We start from the raw sequence: 15298 nt of genomic DNA on the forward strand, positions 1-15298 counted from the left end.
TCATTTACTGCAATACATTTCCTTCACCCTGTTTACCACATCTGACTCAGCCCAGCAGCATTAGTATTTAGTATCGATATTACTGTGCATTATATAAATGTTTATCATAGTGATGGTTTAAACACTGCCTTTTGGCCCCTCCCAAGACTCTCCCTCTAAACAGGTACTTCCCAGCAAGGCAAATAAACAAGAATAACTTGAACAGGGAAACTAAGTTTCTTTCAAGTGTAATTACTCCCAACACATTAAAATTATTAAATCAACAAAAGCAAAGCTAAGTAAATTCTCAAAACATCATATGCTTTATCATCAAATTCCTAAATAACTCCAACCTGAAATTATATTATTTTTGACAATGTGCAAGAAGATGGTATAAAACTCGAAAACAGAAAAAATGACACCTCAATGAGTTTGCTCCAACCTCAGTTGTTGTTTAAATATTAGCACTTCATAAGGAATATCAATTTGTCCAAAAACCCCTGAATTTTCGCTCCCCTACTAAGTGTAATTTTACTACCTAATTTTATACAGATGTGAAAATCTAGACCTATTACAAATGCTAAATCTTATTACTTCACTTGTAGAAACAATGGTTATACTGTCTAAGGGGTTACAACTTACAAGCCATTAATTTAAAAAGTAAAACAACTTACCTAGCGTTTGATTATGTCCCCAGAAAATAAACACTGATAATTCATCAGTGCCATGATTTTGGGGCCGAGTTGTCAGGAGAACATCCATTTGTGAATCACCATCATAATCTCCAGGAACCACACTGGTTATTACAACATCATAACCTCTAAAATTATAAAATTACAAATTTAATTGTAAAAACAGAATCTGAGAATCCCTGAAAAGTAGTCTTTATAGATTAATAATTTGTTGCATTTTGGTGAGGATTTTTTCTTCTTCGCTCTCTTTTTTTTTGTTGTTGTTGTTGCAACAAACAACACTACATGGACATACTGTGCAACATTCTTGCTCTGAAGTAGGAAAAGGGTTTTAGCTCTGAGAATGACTCTGTACCAAAGGGCTTTTTCACCCCCCCATTGCACAATCTTACTAGCTGGCTCTCCCAACTACTAGGGATGCAAAAGGTTAGATGATTAACTGGTAAGGTAACATATTATCACTGGGCTTATTGGTTAAAAATTTAGAGCAGGGTTGGACACAGTTTGGCAGGGAAGGGAAGCTATGCAGTGCCCTAGCAGGAATGGGAAGGTAGCAAGGTAAGAAGGAGGGAGGAAGGGAAGAGGAAGAGAGGAGAGGCAGGTAGGGCAAGGGGGTGGGGGGATATAACCCATAGCCCAGGGGTGGGCAAAATGTGGCCCGCCAGGCCATTTTATTCTGCCCGTGGGGCCCCTAAAAATTTTAGAAAATTAATATTAATCTGCCCCTGGCTGCCTGTCATGTGGCCCTCGATGTCCTGCCAAATTTCAGGAAGAGGGCCGCTCACTGAGTTAATTGCCCACCCCTGCCATAGCCTATGAGGTTAAAAAAAGAAAACAGTGGGCAGGCTGATGACTTGTCAATTAAACAATCACCTACTCATTCAAAGTTCCCCCTCTCTTCCAGAATGGGGTTTCACTTATCTGTGTTGTCTGGCAGGGCTTGCCATACGCGCCACCCTCCCTCCACTCCAAAAGGGCCCCAGGGAACAGCTGTTGTGTCTGAGCTGCTGTGTTACTGGTTTACCATCTAACTGATATAATTAGAGGAGGTTAAATGAATATTTTTTAAACAATATTTACATCCCTACCCACTACAGCATACAACTGTCCCTGAAAAGCCTAGATCCTAAAAGCAGAATAGTAAACACACAAGGTTTAAGCCAGGGGCATCTAACTGATGAGGCTGGTTTACAGGCTGGATTGGACCTATGGTACCTGCACGTGGTGCTAGCCTCAGGACTGCGCCCCACACAGTGCCTGCTCCAGCCAGTCTGGGGCCTATGCTGCACACAGCTCAGGTTTCAGACCAGCTGAAGCAGGTGGCATGTGCAGTGCACTCTGGCTGTGGTGGCCATGTGCAGCTCAGCTGCCATTCTAGCTGGACTGCACCACATACAGCATGTGTTCCAGCTGTTCTGGTATCCACACTGATTGCAGCATGGGTCCCACCTGAAGTGGCTGCTAGATCATGTATACTGAAGGAAGGGCAGGGGAGGGAAAAGAGGATCCAATCCAGCCTTGTGCCATGGTTGCACATCATGCCCCATGTTGGTCTGATTAAAGCCAGGATCAGCATTGGGGTTTGTCTGGCCAGGCTCTGTTGGCTGAACATGTTTGACACCTCTGGTCTAAGCAGTAAGAACCAGAATGGTAGATTGTCTTTAGAAAGACCCATTATCTTGTCTTTTGCCACGTGTTACTCACTCCCTCTGTATTGTTATTTGTTTCTTGCTTTGCTTCTATTAGTACACAGCCTGAATTTCAGTGCTTCAGTAATCATGTGCTTGCATGTGAAAACAGGCATCTATTTGTGCATACCACACAGGGTTACTTTCATAAAGCCATGTACATGTCTGCATGAAGGTTCTTCATAGAGACAAACTAAATAGGCTAGCATCTGCATCAAAACTGAAAGTCAGACTTATTAAATGCATTCAATAAAAACAGAAACTGTGATGTTGTCCCATATAGCTTGGGAGACAAGACAAGGAGGCAAAGAAAGTTAAGGCTTCCTGGGAGTCATCTATAAAATACAGTCACCACAGACAACTTTAAGACTAGTTCATTTCAACAAAAAACTTTGACTACATGTGAATAAATATTAAGGTAGAATGCAACAATTTATTTTTTCATTGATTCATAATATTAACGTGCATTATCTTGGAATTCAGTGATAAAAGCAGCATAAAACTTCATTAGTGTTTTAAAAGAGATGACTTATTCTTTTCACTAGTTGCTGTGGAAATGCTTGGGCAGGTATAGAACTCTATTCTCCACATACTGCACAATAGTTTTCGATCAGTCTAAAGATATACTAAGAACTTTTAAAAATAGGTATTAGCTGGTTTTCATCAGCAGTATGATTTAGTAGAAAATGAATCCTATTATGAAAGACAAACAACATGCTCTATGAAGTTCCAACCTATTACATTCTCTCAGCCCAAGATGTTAAAAAAAATCTCTCTGAAGGTTCACTTATATTAAAAATTCTGCTTTTTGCAATCAAAGGACAAAAAAGAAAAAAAAATCAAAGTTACGAAATCAGAAATAAACATGAGAATATAAAGTTTGTTCTCCCACCTTCTCTCATACAACCCACATAATCCACACAAGTAAAATCATAGCAATGACCTTTCATAACAAGATTCAGTAAGTTTATCTTTACAATTTAAAACCCAAATACTACATGCAGACCAAACTAAACATTGAAGCAAACAAAAATCAGAACAGTATGAATCCTAGTTTTGCTCCAAATGACTACAAGTGAGAACAAGATAACTGTCACCACGAATAACATTACTTCAGCACTAAAACATTTCATATCAGTACTTACATCATTGATAACTTCACTCTGGGTTTAAAATATGGTTCTTTTTGGTCTGCCAGAAAGATAAATAATTCATTCCCTGAAAAAGCATGCAAAAAAGTGATCATTTGTAAACTTTAGTTGTACAAATTTAGAGCAATATTGAACAAGTTACGCTTGAGATAATGTGCCTATACAAATAATTACTGATCAGCTTGTACAGATGAAAAAACCTCCAAAAGGTTCCCTCACTTCCTCCTGCGTCAACAGAAAATAAAAGAGAATGCTTCCTTTTCATGGCTTCAGGAAATTATGTTAAATCCAAAACAGCTTGTTGCTTTATGAACATGTTTCTCAACCTCACCAAAAATTTTGAATCCTTCACACCTGCCAGTACTTGCCATGAGTGAATGAGGTCTTAGACATCAGTTTCTTTAACATTAACAAGCTCCAATTTTTCTGACAGCAAAGGTAACCTTTCAAATATCAAAACAATTCTGGCATCTCCTAAGGTCACCTTCCTGAGTCTCCAGACAAAAGTAGCTGCATAACTCAATGCATGACATAGCGGTCAGTTTCTCTGGAACTATGATGTTATTTCAAGTGACACAGAGGTAGTGAAACAGACAAGCGTCAGTGCCACTCTACAGTTATTTAAGAAATGCCCAATTAGTAGCTCATGTCATTGAAGGCACTCTTGCAGTAACTTCTATGGCATGACCCTTAAATTCCACTACAAAATTAAGTTATTGAATCTTCACTAGTTACCCTATAATCCCAAGCCTCTCTCCAAATAAAACTATGGTTCCTAATTGAAAATACTGGCACATTTTTTCTTGATCTTTACTACTTCAGCACTGCTTTTTTGATAACTTTGTGCTTCCTGTGTTCTCCAGGCAGCCAGGCTGTAATGGCCTTGGTTGTCATGATGTTACCTAGGAGGGCTGTTTCAGAAAACTCTGTGTTATGGACAGGGAAAATCCTGAGACCAGTATAGAGTTTCTCTCTCCATGGCAGAGATGCCATGCTATCTTCTATGAAACCTAGCTGGCCAGTTTGTACTTATGATTCCTTTTACACAATGACTATGGACTGGACTCCACGTTCTCTGCATCCAAAGTACAGTGCAAGACGAATGTGCTGCAAGGAAATTAACCTCTCCTTGTTAGGATAGTTGAAGAGCAAGTAGCTATCCATTTGGTAAGTGCTGAACCAGTTGAAGCACACTTTTGGACCTCTGGACACTCAGAGAAGTCTCTACAGCTTTAAGGGAACTTCCTCTTGCACTGCTGAGTGTTTGCCTCAATCTCTACATTCTTTTCACTTCAACTCAACTCCAAATCTGTCCTCCTTCTCCTCTCTGGATACCTTCTCAGTTACTTCCTTTTATTTCAATTTACCTTATCCCCTCCTAACTAAAGATAGATGCTTTCCCCCCCACAGAAAAAGCATGAAGCTAACATAATACACTGCATATTATGCCCTTTCCCACATCCTACAGGCACCTTATCAATGCAGGCTACAAACTACTCAGAACAAAGATTGTGTTCTAGTGTTTGTATAGTGTCTAGTACAATGGCAGTCAATCAAAAATAGGATTCCAGGCACAAACAGAAAAAATATTGTTGATCACCAGGGGTGGATCCAGAGGGAGTGCAGTGACATGGATGCACTTCCCTTTTGAACTGCAATGCACCATGGGAGCCTCTGTGGACTTTTTAAAGACCCTAAAGCAGATGAAAATCCCTTCCTCCTTTCCTCTTCCTGTTTAAAGGCATCCCCCTCTCTGCCTCTTTCCCCCACCTGACTTTCCCTGCTTTTCCAGGGAATAGGGAAGCACCAGAGCTGTTCTTGCTGGCTGTGCTGTGCTGTGCTCTGCTGGGGATGGGCAGTGGCAACAGGGATGGACAGGGGTGTCCCTACACATGCTCAGAACAGGGTGGAGGGGAACTACTCTCCACTACACTGTTGTCACTGTCTCCTCTCTAGCTGAGTCTAGTCTCCACTCAGCCTGGCTGGCTCTGGAGCTTTTCCACCTCTCATTAGTGGAGAAAGCAGCAGCAGCAGACAGGGGAGTTGGGGCTAAGGGGGAAAGAGGAGAGAAGGGGCTGCCTCTGAGCAGGAAGTGAGGATTTTCATCCCCTTTAGGGACTTTAAAAGTCCCCAGGGACTCCTGTGGGCTTTCCTACCTGTACTGGTGGGGGTGGAAGAGGCTAGGTGCAGGGTGTGCAGCCACCCTTGCAGTGCAGGTTGCTGGTCCCACACACCGCTTTGGGAAGTTGTGGATCTACCCCTAGGTCTCACAGGCAAATGTACAAAAATGTCCTCCATTTGGCTACAGCAGATCACAAGTATCTATGGAATTGTGGAGAAATGTCACATTTTGCAGCCCTGTAACTGCAGATCATGGGACAGCAACTAAAATGTACCAACAGTTTACATCTTTCAGAGATGCTCTTTCAGGCCACCCAAAAATTCAGAAAAACTCATTGGTTTATTTTAAATTCACATTTTCAAGACTATTTCACCAACTTTTAATATCTGGAAGCTTTAAAAGCCAAACCAACACAAAATGGTATTTTGGAACACCATTTTGTGGCAAATGTCATGGTTACACAAATAAAACAGAAAAGTAGTAGCTGAGTGATTCACAACACAGAATAACCCAACAAAGACGTCAAGAGAGGGAAAATGACAGATACCCATCTTCAACAACAGCCAGGACGCTGTGGAAAATCTAGTATAGCAGAACCACCCATAGCAAACAGTACCTTGTAGAGGGTGTGAGTAAGACATGGAACTTGCCCAACTAATCTGACTGGCTCTAAACAGCGCATGCGTGTGTACATACATGCACAAGGGATCTTACCCACAACAGATTTTCTAATTTTCTTTCTAGGCAAGGGAAGTTGGAGACCAAGTGTCTGGTTCCAGAAAAATCCAAATGCAAGTTCTGAACTGGATCTATTGGAACTACTTTTATTCTTTATCTAAGCAACAATGTTTAAGACATTGGGTATAAAAAATAGATACACTGAAATTTTTACAATGTTATGGAGCCCTGACACATTGGGGTGTGGACCTTCTCCTAGGAGCACCTAGAACTGTTCTTCTTTTGCCCAAGTTAGACTAAATAAAGTAAATCAGCAGGGTCTAAGACACAACCAGCTTTTTATACCAGTGAAGGGCTCAGATATGAGAGAACCAATTCATTTTCTTTTCAGGTGCCTGGAGACATATCGTGAAGCTACAATAGTCTGAGGTCAGCATAGACCATGGAAGTCTGGGCAAGGTCCCATGTCACCTTTGTGGAAGCCACACTCCTGCTTCTCCTTATGTTGGAAAAAATATGTCTTTTACATAGTGCACTGCAGAAGAGGAGGCTGATCACAGAACTGCAGCTTTTACAGTTTCCAGATCCTGATGATTTCCCAATACCTTTGATGACACAGCAACGAGTCTTTCCACCTGGCAAGTAGCACAAGGCCTCAAGAACATTCCACCAAGGAGACAACATGAGGAGTTACAAGCCAAAGAAAGAAGGCACCATGCTTCAGCGCTACTATCCACTGCCAATGGTTGGCTCCAACCAGAGCCCTATTGCTGCACCCCAGGAAAGCCAAATCTTGACCAGGATGCAACCTGCTGTGGTGCCTCTTGGACGACCCCCTGGCAGGGCAGCACAGGGCAGAGACTCACTCTTTCAGGGTCAGACTCAACAACTCGAGGTCACGTGGAGTTCAATTCAAACTGCTCCTCATACCAACATCCCTCATGTTAAGGGTGGGGGAAGAGTTTGAGCCACAAGGAACCCAGCTGCAGGGGCAGTAAATGCACTACAAATCCCCTCAGAGATGAAGTTAGGCAAGGCTCTTTGGAAAAATCGAATATCTTTTTATTAGATTTTTCCAACTATATGAGTTGATCTAATAAAAGATATCCGATTTACCCAAAGACCCTTGCCTGCCTACATCCTTAGACGAACACGACTACAACCAACACCTCGGAGGTGAAGTGACCTGGTCACGGGGATCCCGCCCGCCCGCCCCGGCACTGACCGCCGCGCAGCACGAACAGGTCCGTCTGCTTGTCCGAGTTGAAGTCCCCAAAAGCCGCCAGGACGCCGCGGGCCTCGGACCCGAAGAGCTGCGCGGTGACATTATGCAGGGCGCGGCCGGGCCGCAGCAGACAAAACAAGCAGCACACCACCAGCACCAACACCCCACGACCCCCCATCCTCCAGCCCCGCCGGCAACAGCAGCGCTTTACGGCCGTGGCAGGCGGGGCCGTCACAATCCCCGCGCTTCACTTCCGGGACGGGCCCGGCGCTTTGCGACAGTGTCGCGCGGTGCCCCGCTGCCTGGGTTGAGGCCGGTGGCGGGAGCGGGAGCAGTGGCAGTGCGTCGCGGCGCGGCGCGGCGATGGCGGCACACTTGGCGGACGTGAGCTGGAAGGTGGTGGAGCTGCGAGCCCGCTCCAAGCGCTCAGGTCGGACCTCGTGCCTGCTGCCGGGGTGGAGGCTGCTGGCTGCTGGCGCGGGGCCCGCTCCCGCCTGGCTTTGGCTTTGGCTGCTATGTCCCCGCAGGCGGTAACCCGAGCGCCGCACTCCTCTGGGCTAAAAAAAGGCCTGCGGGGCGGGTGGTGGCTGAGAGGCAGGACACCCCCGCGCCCCCCCCCCCCCGGCTGTGGTGACACGAAAGCCCTTGGCTGCTGCCTGAGCTCACACCACGCTCTTCCTCTCCCCACCGCAAGCCGTGGGTCCTTCCCTGGCTCGCGACACCTCTGCCACACACTGTTATGTTCCCAAGTGTCCAGCAGCTTCAGCAGGCACAGTGGGATCGCTCCCCGGGGAGCGCAGGGAAAGTGGTGGGCTGCACCACACGTGTTGTCTGGTAAGCAAGAGGTCAGGCCTGTCAGGTGAACGTGGGCCTTGTGCTCACAGAGCAGGAGTTAGCATTCCCCTCCCCCCACCCCCCAATTCATAGAGGGGGTGGTTGGGTATGTGTCAGCTGAATTTGTGGACACATAAAAGATGAAATGGGGAGGGGAGTGAAGGTCAGAGGTTCAAAAGGAGCTTATTGAGCAGGACACCGAGCAGAGCACACCAGATGGCACCTGCTGACCCTCTGATGAGTCCGAGGAACCAGTCAGTGGGCGCTGCCCAGTGAAACTCTGCCTAGAGATGTGAATGGACAAGGGACAGGAAAACAGTCCCCCTCTGGGGAGCAGCCAGGCAACTTGCCATAAATGGTGCTCATTTTTAGTCTAGTCTCCCATCCACACATTTTGCACACCCTGAGGTATTTGGTTTGCCTGGGAACCTGTTACCATAAATGTGATGTTGACTGTGGTTGTTCGGTTGCAGTTGTAAATTGCCACCCTTAGTCAGGCTTTCAACTCCATTTGACCTACCCCCATCCTTTTGGGTTAGGTTTGAAAGTTAATTTTAAAGAAAAACTAAGATCAGAACCTTTTAAAAAGAATTCTAGTAGAAAATAGTTGCTTCAAATTGTTCCTTCCTGTTGCTAATACATATATAAATCTCCCCTTTTCCCTTTTATATATGCAAAAAAGCAGTAGAGCTCTTATCATTTCAGTTATAATAATTCAGGGATCGGATTCCTAATTGGGACTCAAATGGGCTCCACACAAGCATTTGCTCACTACAAGTCTTATGCAGGCTTGGGGTCTAAATTGCGATAATGGTATTAGTGGTTTTGCACTGTTGAACTGGAAGTTGATACTGACCTGGGAATACATCAGCTGATAATGTCTGACAAAATAGGATGTTACCTATGAGAGCCTATGCTTCTCTAAAGCAGTTTGTCTTGAAAGTGCCACCCTGGCTTACCTTCCGGTGTCATATAGCAAATAATTGTTGTTGGCATCCTGAGACATTTTATAGCAGAAGCTAAAAAATGCTTTTTGCAAGAATGAGGCTCCTTCATTCAACCACATGCACCTTTATGATTCAACATATTGATCAAACTTTAGTTCTTCATTTCAATATTTGAGACCATTCCTGTTTGCAAACCCTGGAATGTTAACATAAATAAGAAACGATGAATACAACAGAGTTGCCATAAGCAAATTGTTATGCTAACTGATTACCTGTATTGAACTGTGCTATTTGAAAATATTGTTCTGTGATTTAATGCAGTGGTACCCAGCCTTGGGCTGCAGGCTGGGGTGAGTGCATGGGTCAGTCCAGTGCAGAGTTGGTGTAATCTGGTGCATAACCCCAGCCTTGCATACTGTGTTGGGCCCAATGGGCTCAGCCCCAAGTACACTGAATTGCACCTGCCACCCCAGCCCTGGTGGGAAATCCACATGCTCTGGATCAGGACCCATTATCCTTGCCCCACACATCAGCCTAATCCAGTACATCGGGCAATATCACCTGGCCACAAGGCTTGGACATTTGATGGTGGGGGAGCAGTGGCAGCATTCATTTCTACTGGTCCCCTGCCACCAGTTTTCCAGGTTTGTGTGGAACCCTGTGAGCCACATGGGTTCCATGGCCTAGAGCAGGGGCGGGCAATTATTTTGGGCAGAGAGCCGCTTACTGAGTTTTGGCAGTCCATCGGGGGCCTCATGACAGGCAGCCCAGGGCAGATTAATATTAATTTTCTAATTTTTTTAGGGGCCCTGCAGCCAGATAGAATGGCCTGGCAGGCTGCATCTGGCCCCTGGGCCGTATTTTGCCCACCCCGGCCTAGAGTTTGAGCACAACTGACAATGCATTTTTGTAAAAATACTATTAATGCCTCTTATTTTGGATTGCTGTACACTTCCTGCTGATGTGTATCTAGGGATGTTGTCTCCAAACCATGGCCGACCTGTGCATCAGGCACAACGTTGAGCCACAGTGACTTCTGCAAACCTGGTCCAGATGTTGCAAATCAGTTACTTAAGCAGGACTTTAAATGTGCTGACTTTGAGCTGCTGTGCAGCTCAGTCCTTTTGTGGAATCTGGGTTCATGTTTATCTAAATTATGAAGATAGTTAGTTTTAACTAATTACTAGAAAAATTCAACCAATCGCCCTGTACTAAAAAATTCAGAAGAGAGTAATATTAGCTTATTGTATCTTCCTTCTTATTCTGCTCCTACTATTGTTGTCATATAGGTTTATATTTGAAATAAGTGAAAAAATTAAAGGAAAATTAATAGAAATGATGGGTAGACAGACATATGAGCAAGGCCATTTTTAACTTAGCTTAATTTTAGAGGCAAAAGAAACACCCCAGAATTGTTTAGATTGATTGTCAGTTATATATACTTATTTAAAAGTAAGTTAAAAACTGATTATGTGTCTTTAAATAGGATATTTATGGCAAAATTTAGTAATTATGAATCAGATTTGAAATGTGCTTGTGAAACTCATATTTGACAGTATCCCTAATCCTTATGCACATCATTCCCTTGTATTTTAAAAAAGATATAGATCTGAAACTTCCAAACAAAAGCAGAGGTTTATGAACAAATGTTAGCTGGTTTTCTGTTTTTTAGACTAGGTACAGACATTCAGAAAGCCTGAGGTAGAATTGATCTGTTATGTGGTTTTCTTTAAGTAACATAGTTTAGACTGGTGATGAACAGAAGATATATTTGCCACATTCTTAGACCAGGTGCTGCCATTTTTAAATCAGTCTCTGTCAAAATTTTGTCCTGTTACAGGTATAGACAAGTTTTGTGTGCTGCTCTTCTGTTCCGTTATCGGTATAGACCAGTTTTGATTACTTATAACCAGTAAAACATAATGTCTGTTCCTAGCCTAAAAACTGAGATGCCTTTGAATTAATCAATCAATCGACTGTTGTTGCATTAGTAGGATGATACTAAAAATAGTAAATCTGTCCTGCAGTCTGAGCTGAGCACTGTGGTCTGTAATGGAACTCTATCCTGTTTAACAGATTACCTATTCAGGCACCTCAGCCATAAAATTAAGGCCTAGTTTTCAACATAATTGTGAAACTGTATAGACTACTTCACTGTGTTTGCCTTCTGAAACAGAAGAGTCACTAGTTTAAATTTTCAACACACTTAGCAGTGTAACCATTACAGTATTACAAAATCAAAACCAAAACCAATCTATGAGTACCGTGCAGGATAAAAACCGTGCTGTTGAAAAAGCTATTTAACTGTATATTACTTGCAGAGTTTTAGTCTGAATGTTTTATATTTGTATTTAAGGAGGGAAAAATGCTTTTTTTTTTATAGTGATCTATTCAGTCTTGGATTAGAGTATATTCCATGAGTTTCATTCTGCACATATTCATGTAGGTAGCAAAATTCTTACTGAGTTTGGTGGTTCTGAATGAGATCCCAAGATAAGATGCATATAAAAATATTTAGAATAAAAAAAACACACAAGAATTTTACTGCACTGTTCAATAGGTGAACATTATGTAAGTTACATTCTTACTTGGTTAGATGTGATTTATTAAAACTAAGGCAAAAGAAAAGCAAGTGTTAGAGTATAAAAGGGAAAACATAAAGTATAATGAATTTTAATTATCCCCTTTATTGTGTATTGCATCGTGTTAATAACTCTGCTAACACTGCTTTTACTTAATTTAATGCTGATTGCTTCTAACCTTCACTAAACAGCTTTGAAAATTGCTGTAGTTTAGCCTGAGACGTTTGACATTAGCTGCACCAATTTGAAATGGCCAATTTGGATGATGACAGAGCCTCTTCTGCACGTGCTTTCTCGAGGTTTGGTAAGTGTGTAGTCTTTTTGTGCGTCCTTCTTGAACATAATGATTGTTGTTGATTTGTATTGTAAACATAAATTAAAATGGATGCGTTTACCTTAGGTTTTTCAAACAAAACTTAAGTTCAAGATTTGTGTTTCTTTCAGGGAAAGTCTTCCAAATCTGAAATATTTAGCTTTCTGAGGGCGAAAAAATTTTTCTGCTTTATTTGTGTATGTGCTGTCTTGTTTGCTGTTTGAGATCTCTTGTATGGTGATGAGATTTACTTTCTGCATTTGAGAATTCTCAAGTTAAAGTAAGGTGTAAATTGAAACCAGTGTAGTTGCTCTGTCATGACTTCATATGTAGATATTGGTGATCTGGAATAAGAGTGACTTGCTATGATTTCCCTTGGGTGTACTTGGTCTGCTGTATCACGTCATTGGGTCCACAGGGCTCCCTGGGACCTGTGCACTGGATTGGGTGCCTGATCCTGGCGCACAAGGCTGAGTGGGGGTGACGCTGGGCTACAGAGCCTAGTCCCAGTATGTGGGGCTAATGAGGGTGGTGCCAGGCCTTCAGGGCCCAATCTCAGTGGGAGCGGGTGGTACCAGGCCCATGTGGCCCAATCCTGGCACCTGGCACTTGATCTGTGCCATGGATTGGTGCCGTGCAACTCATCTGGCGTGGAGGGCCAAAAGCTTGAGCACCACTGGGTTAGCTTTATGTGTTTTGAAAGTGGATTAAACTAAAATGGAATGAGATAGTGTTAGTCTTGTTCTGAGTGCGGTGTTTCTATATATGAAGTTACTTAGGGAAAACTAGAAAAACTTACCTGGGTTATTTCCTGAGATATTGTACTGGTGACACAATTTCAGTGGTGGATATGACCAGTTTGCAGATAAGAAACTATTAACTGTTCAATGCCATAATTGCATTAAAGAGTTACTCGAGCTATTCTGCTGTTGCCAGACTTCTTGTCTTCCTTGTAATATTGTGGGAGCTATTTGAGCTTTTTGCCATTCTTCCTTAATTTTTGTAAAGGTACTATGATATACCTATAATAAACCTTGATTTCTGATAGTTAAAAGCTGTTGTCGCTCTGAAGCATCAGGTTGAAAAATCAGCAGTTCTGGGTCTCAGTTGCTGAGTATCTTTGTCAGCTGAGTATCAGTTTCCTGTGTGGCTGGCAGCAATTAAAAGACCTGGGTAGCAAAACATGTGCATGTATTTTAATGTATTTTGACTAGGCTATCTTGTGTATTGATTTGACAATTTATTTCTTAATTTTAATTTCACCAAGTTTTGAAATCCAGCTAGTAATCTAAGTACAGTGGGTTATATAAGAAAAATAATTTTTACTGCCAAAGATTTGGAGACATGGGATAAAGCAAAAGAAATGTGTTTGAAGTCATTTTCTGTCTTCTATTAATAGGAAAATAGACTTCAGAAGTTTTAACACTTTAAAACAAAAGTTTTATTTTTAGAAGCGAGAAAACACAGAGAAGTTTTATATTTGGAGAGTTTGGCAAGTCTTGCGATCACTTGCTTAAAAAAACAGTTCTTTTTTATTTTTACTTAGCTGTTAATGGCATACTTAAGGGAGCATGTTGATAAAAATACACTGACCTGCTTTCCTCTTATCATATATTTGCCAAGGGTAATCTGCAGTCCTACAGATTTTTTTTCTGTTTAAAAAAGGCAATTAAAAATGTCATTTTAAAATAAAAACTATAGATAAAGTGTATTTCCCCCCCAATTTGTTAATTTAGCTAAACTGTTAAAATAATTTAAATGAACCTTTAAAGTGTTTTTCCTAATGAAAGGTAATTAAAGAGTTCTTCTAGACTTGAAATTGCAGTCTGTGTTCTCCCAGGTTAGTAGTTTGAAATTTGTGTGTCCAGTTTTGTATGGTAATTGGCTGCTTTCCAATATTGAAAAATTAGGAAATGGGGAACTTAATTCTGGCAGTTTTGCAGTCAGTCTTATATGGTATTGTCCCAGTGATATTACCTTTACAGATAAAGCCCGTATAAAATTGCTCTCCAAGGCAGGGAGTTTCTCTTAATCTTTGGTCCAAACTTTAGGCGACTTCAGGTATTCTAGAATGATACATAATTCTTTATATCGCCTCCTGTTATCTTGGTGCTTCCATGGAGAATCATTATACTGTATTTACTTAAATCCAAGACAAGGGTTTTGTTTTTTTTTTGGTTGTCTGTTTTTGCTGCCATTCAACAATGTGGGGAGAGGAAGGTGGGGGGAAGGCTTGTCTTGCACTTGAGTACTGGAGCAGCTTCAGAGCCACTATTGGTGTTGCTGCTTGGTCATACAGCAGGGGAGATTGTGTGTGTGTGTGTGTGTGGGGGGGGAGCTTGGGAGGGAACAACATGTGAGGGAGGATGTGGGGGGGTGGTAGGTACCAGGGGTCATAGGTTGGAGCAAGGACTTTTCCCACCACAGTGATAGGGAGAGATGAATTTAAAATGACCATCCAATAATTAGATTCTATACATGGAAAATGATAACAATGTTGTAATTTTTCATGTATGGACTCTGATTATTGGGGGGGGGGTCATCTTAAATTCAAAGTTGTCTTGAATTTGGGCAAATATTGTAAATAGTGCCTTCCATGGCAGAATCTGTAGAATCTCTGGTACCTCAAAAATGCAAAATAAAAAGGTAAGGGAAGCTAGTAGTGGTTTGGGAGTTGGAGGTTGGTGATGGGAGAGAGGGTTTTTGTGTCTCTTCTTGTGGGAAGATGGTTTTTAAGAGGTAGATTTCATAGACGTTAGGTAGTCTTTTTGTAATGTTTCTTAATGATAGTTAGATTTGTGTTTTGTCTGTTCACCTCTGGAAGATGGCTTTATAGCTGGAGGTCTTCAATACAGGTTTTTCATGATTTGTCCTTGGGCACTTGTACCATCAATTTCAAATGCAGAAAATGGTGGGGGGAGAAAAATCTCTTCATGGGTAGCTAGATATTTAGAAAGGAGAACAACATGTCAAATTACATTTCAGACTTAAGACAAGATTCACAGAGGATCTTAGGGAAGGTGGTGCTGCGTGCTTCCTGTGTCTAGAAGTTAGACGTCTAGCTCTTGGAGTGGAATTCACAAATGC

At 42.2% G+C, this 15298-nt stretch overlaps 2 protein-coding genes across 4 annotated transcripts in view; one reads left to right on the plus strand and one right to left on the minus strand.

The window, feature by feature from the left end:
• Positions 1-7763, minus strand: part of ITFG1 (integrin alpha FG-GAP repeat containing 1) — a 203735-nt gene extending 195972 nt beyond the window's left edge. The window contains exons 1-3 of the mRNA XM_090062025.1: positions 7536-7763; positions 3505-3577; positions 654-799 (exon numbers count right to left, since the gene is read on the minus strand). Coding sequence (XP_089918151.1) covers positions 654-799; positions 3505-3577; positions 7536-7713 — 397 coding nt within the window. The 5' untranslated portion in view covers positions 7714-7763. The remainder of the gene's footprint in view (positions 1-653; positions 800-3504; positions 3578-7535) is intronic.
• Positions 7764-7809: 46 nt separating this feature from the next.
• The window catches only part of PHKB (phosphorylase kinase regulatory subunit beta), a 198946-nt gene continuing 191457 nt past the window's right edge, over positions 7810-15298 (plus strand). The window contains exons 1-2 of one of the 3 annotated variants that reach the window (XM_090062023.1): positions 7827-7965; positions 12090-12202. In XM_090062023.1, the coding sequence (XP_089918149.1) occupies positions 12148-12202 (55 nt within the window). In that variant the 5' untranslated portion in view covers positions 7827-7965; positions 12090-12147. Of the gene's footprint in view, positions 7966-12089; positions 12203-15298 lie in introns of all 3 variants that reach the window. The other 2 variants (XM_090062024.1, XM_090062022.1) reach the window with 2 other exon arrangements.

This window comes from Crocodylus siamensis, chromosome 9, assembly GCF_052110815.1.
Source record: "Crocodylus siamensis isolate JL-2025a chromosome 9, ASM5211081v1, whole genome shotgun sequence".
Taxonomy (NCBI): domain Eukaryota; kingdom Metazoa; phylum Chordata; order Crocodylia; family Crocodylidae; genus Crocodylus; species Crocodylus siamensis.